At 39.9% G+C, this 7,131-nt stretch overlaps 1 protein-coding gene across 3 annotated transcripts in view; it reads left to right on the forward strand.

Annotated features, from left to right (window-relative positions):
- The window catches only part of LOC133652374 (histone-lysine N-methyltransferase EHMT1-like), an 89,705-nt gene that overhangs the window by 62,037 nt on the left and 20,537 nt on the right, over positions 1-7,131 (forward strand). For 2 of the 3 annotated variants that reach the window (XM_062051063.1, XM_062051064.1), the window contains 3 exons: positions 292-436; positions 4,935-5,012; positions 5,124-5,239. In XM_062051063.1, the coding sequence (XP_061907047.1) occupies positions 292-436; positions 4,935-5,012; positions 5,124-5,239 (339 nt within the window). Of the gene's footprint in view, positions 1-291; positions 437-4,481; positions 4,851-4,934; positions 5,013-5,123; positions 5,240-7,131 lie in introns of those variants that run through there. The other variant, XM_062051065.1, reaches the window with a different exon arrangement.

A 7,131-nucleotide genomic window follows, 5' to 3' on the forward strand; every position in this document is an offset into this window, starting at 1 on the left:
TAAATGCTGCTGCATTCAAACTGCAATCAATTAAAAAGAAAAGTCATACTTTCTATAGCGGTGTGGTAGTAACAATTCAGACCATAAGATCTTTGGTAACTGAAAGTCCTGGTTTAAATCTGCTGTGGACTAAAATATTAATATTGTAGTTTTGGTAGGAAAAGGTTAGCAGTTCTTCCTGACTACTGTACTGTTGAGTTTCCCTTGAGATAGCCACCAAACTACCCAACCAATAAAACATTTTTAACGCATTTTAAACCACTTTTAATGTATAACCCTGTCTTTTGTTAGGGATATTTCCAGAGGGTATGAAGCAGTTCCTATAACATGCGTCAATGGTGTTGACAGTGAGCCAAGCCCTGGAAACTTTAAGTACTTACCAGATAACTGTGTGACATCCCCATTGAACATTGACAAGGACATCACTCACCTGCAGGTACGTTTTCTGCTCCTGGTATTTGAGTGTATGGAGTGAATTTCCTCTACCCCATAGGTGTCATGCAATGATTGTGGTCTACATCTACAATATGCCGTTTTATGAGACCTGAAAAAATCCTGAATACTACACGCTAGCCATTGCACAATAGACACACTGTATTGAAATACTGGGGATTGGGTGTCCAGATTTACTCTGACATGTCTAGCTTTGGAGCCCTAAAAATAGTGTTGGTCTAGGATTTTTCCATATGCATAATTTTATTAAATATATTTTACAAAAACATATGCCAGAGTGTCAGATTATTACCAAATACTGTACATGCACCAAATAATTATTTTGTCAGCTGTAGTTCTTTGCACCACGGTGTTGTCATACAGTGATTGCCAGACATTCAGGCACTCCCCGGTTATTGTTTGCAACGCTTCTCAGTGCATGTACAAATTAATATTAATAACATGAATTTATACATGACTGTATTGTCTCCTGGTGCTCTGGCTTCCTTACATTCCAAATACTACACTTCCACTACCTTGTTAGTTCACACATATACTGTTCCCAATAACAGAACTGACAAAACAGTGAATTTAAAGATTTAGTTGTTTAGTTTAAAGCAGGCGTGAAGTGAATTATATCTATACAGCACTTTTTCTATGGAGACTCAAAGCACTTTACATGGTGAAACCCATTATCTACATACTTTAATCTACATTTAAAGCAACGTGGTTGGCCCTGGGAGCAGGTGGGTAAAGTGTCTTGCCCAACGACACAACGGAAATGACGAGGATGGCATTAGCAGGTATCGAACCTGGAACCCTCAAGTTTCTGGCACGGCTGCTTTACCAACCGAGCCACCTCACTCCAGTGAAAATGTGCCAATAGGCTGCAAGCCAAAAAGCAATTTTAAGCTTGCAGCAGCCTGATGAGTGAGGAGTTAGGCACCATCCTGCCATAAGGTAGTGTAGATCCTCCCGTTCGCTAGAGGGCAACTAGTGAGCCTGCATACCTGCCATTAATGATTTTTTTTGCTTGAAAGGGGTCAGCATTAGTATGTATTAGATAGGCCTGGGCCGATAAAAAATTTTGCTCAACGATATATTGACCTGAAAATTATTGCCGATAAACGAAATTATGTTTTGAAACCAAATTAACCACTGATGTAATGACAATGCATAATGGATACAAACCATTTCAAATGCAATTAATTTGTATTTCTCGTATATTTTAACTTTGTTATTGAAATGTAAACTTTCAAATAGCAAGTTAGATAAAACAAACAAATAATGCAAATAAAATATACTCTGTCTGTAAGCAAAATGTTGCACTTGAATAAAAATCACAACCAAAATCAATAACATAGGTTCTATCTCTGTTAAGGATTAGGTGGGGGACCCTCAAATATACACAACGAAAACAATAAACACAATGGCTAAATAAAAGTTTTGTGACCAAAGTAATCACGTTTATAATTGTTATTGTAGTATTGTTGAATGTGCTCCAAAAGTACTTATAGACACACTAAAATATTTTAACCAAGTTTTATTTTTTTTAAGAACTATGATAAATAGCCACACAATATACTTTATTGGCAGAGTAAACATCAAATATTTTTCTGGCTTCATAAGAGCCATATTATTTTTGACTTTGTGTTTATCTTCTTCCAAAAGGTTGTTTCACTTCTTTAACCGATTTATGTGACGTCACGTGAGTTAATTTCATGTTGAACGGAGTCCGTCTGTTTCAACTTGACACTGTCGAGTTTATCGATCACTAGACAGCAATCTGTTTCTACAAGTTTAGATTGGGGTATGACATTTCGTAATGGGGAAAGACGTTAATGTCATTTATTTACATGTTAGCATTTAAAGGCCTACTGAAACCCACTACTACCGACCACGCAGTCTGATAGTTTATATATCAATGATGAAATCTTAACATTGCAACACATGCCAATACGGCCGGGTTAACTTATAAAGTGCAATTTTAAATTTCCCGGGAAATATCCGGCTGAAACGTCTCGGTATGATGACGTATGGGCGTGACGTAGTCAGTTAAACGGAAGTTATGGTATCCCGTAGAATCCTATACAAAAAGCTCTGTTTTCATTTCATAATTCCACAGTATTCTGGACATCTTTTGCAATTTGTTTAATGAACAATGAAGGCTGCAAAGAAGAAAGTTGTAGGTGGGATCGGTGTATTAGCAGTGGACTACAGCAACACAACCGGAGGACTTTGTTGGAGAGCAGACGCGCTAGCCGGCGACCTCACCTTGACTTCCTACGTCTCCGGGCCGCCAAACGCATCGGGTGAAGTCCTTCGTCCTTCCGTCGATCGCTGGAACGCAGGTGAGCACGGGTGTTGATGAGCAGATGAAGGCTGGCTGGCGTAGGTGGAGAGCTAATGTTTTTAGCATAGCTCTGTGAGGTCCGGTTGCTAAGTAGGCTTCAATGGCGTCGTTAGCACAGCATTGTTAACCTTCGCCAGCCTGGAAAGCATTAACCGTGTATTTACATGTCCACGGTTTAATAGTATTGTTGATTTTCTATCTATCCTTCCAGTCAGGGGTTTATTTTTTTGTTTCTATATGCAGTTAAAGCACGATGCTATCACGTTAGCTCATAGCTAAAGCGTTTCGCCGATGTATTGTCGTGGAGATAAAAGGCACTGAATGTCCATTTCGCGTTCTCGACTCTCATTTTCAAGAGGATGTAGTATCCGAGGTGGTTTAAAATACAAATCCGTGATCCACAATAGAAAAAGAAGAGAGTGTGGAATCCAATGAGCCAGCTTGTACCTAAGTTAAGGTCAGAGCGAAAAAAAATATGTATTTCACTGCATTCTAGTCCGTCACTCTAACGTTCCTCGTCCACGAATCTTTCATCCTCGCTCAAATTAATGGGGTAATGGTCCGAATAGCTCTAGCTGCGTTGAAAACAATAGGAAAATATGAGGGAGTGAACAACTGACAACGTCACGCTACTTCCGGTAGGGGCAAGGTTTTTTTTTATCAGAGACCAAAAGTTGCGAACTTTATCGACGTTCTATACTAAATCCTTTCAGCAAAAATATGGCAATATCGCAAAATGATCAAGTATGACACATAGAATGGATCTGCTATCCCCGTTTAAATAAAAAAAAATCATTTCAGTAGGCCTTTAAGCTACCTAGCAAGCAAGCGACAGTCCAGCCGTCCGTATCAATGTGCAGTTATGAATGTAGGTGTTTTGACTATTTAATTTAATATGGTAATACTAACCGTCGAGAGTTTTATAGCGGTTATCATTACTGCCGTTTATTTGTAGTTCAAAGGCCCGCAGGCGCCAAAACCGGTGCAAAAGAGTGACTGCTCTGACAGACCGTAGTTTTTGAACACGCACATTACAAAAATACAAATACAAACTTTGATATGAACATAGAGCCGCATGCAGCTCGGGAGCTGCGGGTTTGCCAGGCCTGCACTATCTGATGCTAGCATCCACAACATTGCTTCGCCGCACAAAGAGTCAAAGACACTTAATGAACGACAAGATATTGGACCTTTTTCTTTTCATTCCGTCATACCACAAATGCGCGCAGCTGCTGACACCGATGAAAAGCGGGAATGCTCTTGAAGCATGCACATAGCGATTTATCAACACTGGAAAACTCACCAACTTAATGTTCATTTATCATCGGTTATCGAATATCGACCGAGACCTATTATTAGATTTGGGAAGCTACCCCTTTTTGTCCTGCGGCTCCTACAGGCTCTGTTGTAAGCGGACTTTTGATCGCATTTATTTAATATTTAGATTGTATTAAAAAAAAAACATCCATCGTCATGTCCTTTATAATAATTGTGAACGATAGGCAAAAAACAAAAAAAAAGTGCACTTCCCCTCTACTGACCTTGAGTAAGATAAGTTTAGATAAAATAAAAAAGAAAGCATTTTGCACATGTGCATTTAAAACAAACAGGCTTTGCGGTACGGGCTGGCAAACACAATTGGGCCATTGTTTGAGTCTCATTTCAAATTTGACAATGACATACCGTATTTCCACAGCTTTTTGGGGTGGTGATCAGGCGTTCTGATGGTGTGCCATTGGGAGAGCCTTGGCCACACTTGGTCAAAGTCTTCCCTAACTTCAAGCAGACAGCTCCATGGTTTCCCATGACTATCTTGTCTTTCAGAACAATTTTGTTATAATTGTTTGTAAAATAAAGACAGAAAGAAAACCTTCATTAGGCAGTGTACTCCACATTTTCGGTTACTTGGTTACTCAGGACTTCCCAACTTTGAGTGGACCAAAATCCATGGAAGGTTTGTTCCTGGCTTCTCCACGGCCTACCTATATTTATCTACAATTTAAATGGCCAGAATTTGTCACAGTCCCTGCTAATTCTGTAATCTGAGTTACTGAAACTTAAATAAAAAGTTGGTTGAACACACACCAATTCAACTTTTCGTTTTTTTTGTGTGTAATTCATACTATAGCTATTTAATTGTTTTATTTAGCATTGCAGTTGCACGGATGACTGCTCCTCCAGTACCTGCCTGTGTGGTCAGCTCAGTCTGCGATGTTGGTATGACAGTGTAAGTATGAGAATGACATGGTAAATTGACAATAAACAATCTTAAATCTATTTTGTTTTTGTCTCAGTTGTGATTACGCTCATATTATATGATAATTTTGTGTGTTTACAGGAGGGTCGGCTACCACCTGACTTTTGTCAGCAAGATCCTCCAGTTCTCTTTGAGTGTAACCATGCCTGCTCATGCTGGAGAACATGCAAAAATCGAATTGTCCAAAATGGACTGAGGTAACAATGTTTTCAAGCAAATGGCCTACACATGTTGGAGTGACAGGCCAGTGGTGTGCCGTCAGGGCCAGCAAGGCCTTCTCTGCTGGCCTAACATAACCAGAAATCATGATCCTAATTAAATACAATTATTTTTAATTTACCTTCCCTAAATAGCCAAAATGATTCATATTCTCTTCATGTCATACAGTATATGCTCCCAGTGCTGTTGTTTTTAGTTTTAGTTTGTATCCAATCAGAATTCAGCTAGCTTATGTTGCCATGCTGTGGTTGGGGGCGGGGGGCGTGGTTGGGGGCGTGTTTATTTACAGCTAGAATTCACCAACTCGAGTATTTCATATATATTTCATATATATATATATATATATATTTATTTATTTATTTTATTTACATAAAAGAAATACTTGAATTTCAGTGTTCCGGTGGCTATCCATTAGATGGCAGTATTGTCCTGTTTAACTTCTCCGTTCATGATGAGTATATCATTTCGGCCACCGTGTTCAATGGAGAAGTCTGTTCTACATATTTACAGGCAACATACACCTTCCCCTTCGAACTGTCCTGGATGAACTGAAATTCTTGTTTCCATTCGTTTTGGAACTTGCAAGCGTATTTCTTCATCTTGCTCGTCGACGGCGTCGCCATGTCTGTAATTTCCTCGTTCTTCTGCTTCGTCTCCTTGTTGTGTGCGCAGTTGTGCACTCTAAAAGCCCTAGATGTTATGACGTCATTGGGCAGGCAAGCTGTTTATATTGTGGGAAAGCGGACGTGAGAACAGGCTGTCCCCACTCAGTCTCAGGTCCGCATTGAGCTGGAGGGGGCGTGGCCTCCAGCTCCGGCTGAATACCGGGAGTTTGTCGGGAGAAAATCTCTGCCGGGAGGTTGTCGGGAGAGGCGCTGAATACCGGGATTCTCCCGCTAAAAACGGGAGGGTTGGCAAGTATGTTGTAATCTCAGGGCAATCGATTGCAACTGGACTGTCTGGTTTTTTTTAGAAGACGTTTTTCCTCTCATTCATGCTCATAGACTTAGATTGGTCATATCTAGTCTTAGACTTAGATTGGTCAGATTTAGTCTTAGACTTAGATTGGTCAGATCTAGTCTAGAGGCTGGTGCCAATACCTTAGTAGGCTTGTCAGTTCATGCTCGTAGACTTATATTGGTCAGATCTAGTGTCAGATCTAGATCTGATCAATCGGGCTACTTTTAATATCCATCCATCCATTTTCTACCGCTTGTCCCTTTTGTGGTCGCGGGGCGTGCTGGAGCCTATCCCAGCTGCATTCGGGCAGAAGGCGCGGTACACCCTGGACAAGTTGCCACCACATCGCAGGGCCAACACAGATAGACAGACAACTTTCATACTTTAAAACTTTTTTATAAAGCCGTAATATTTGAAGCGTGATGTGGCGAGGGACAACTACTGTTTATTCACAAAAATACATGGCAACTGTTATGCCACTGTTCCTCTACAGTTCAATTTGGGGTGCACAAAGTAGGGATAGAAAGGTTTATGAAAAAAAAAAAGTTTTTGTTGTTTAGGTCATGTTTTTCTTTGTGTTACTAATAAATTTAGAGCATAAATGTGTAGTAATGTTTATTCTGATCATACATGTGGAGAAGCAGGAGAGTTTAGCGGCGCTTATGTTGTAAAAGTTGTGGACATGGCGAGCGGTAACGATATTTCGTAAGAGCTATGACGACAGCGATAGGAAAATGGTGTATAAAACTGTGACTGTACATCTCTTTGTGATGGACGATTCGATACGCATCTAGATACATGGGTTACGCTATATTTAAAACACAATATATTTTAAAACAGAACAATTCGATAAGATTTGATATAGTGTATGAACAATTTGATAAGATTCTATACGGTGTATGAACGATTC

Source organism: Entelurus aequoreus, linkage group LG06, assembly GCF_033978785.1.
Source record: "Entelurus aequoreus isolate RoL-2023_Sb linkage group LG06, RoL_Eaeq_v1.1, whole genome shotgun sequence".
In the NCBI taxonomy this organism is placed as follows: domain Eukaryota; kingdom Metazoa; phylum Chordata; class Actinopteri; order Syngnathiformes; family Syngnathidae; genus Entelurus; species Entelurus aequoreus.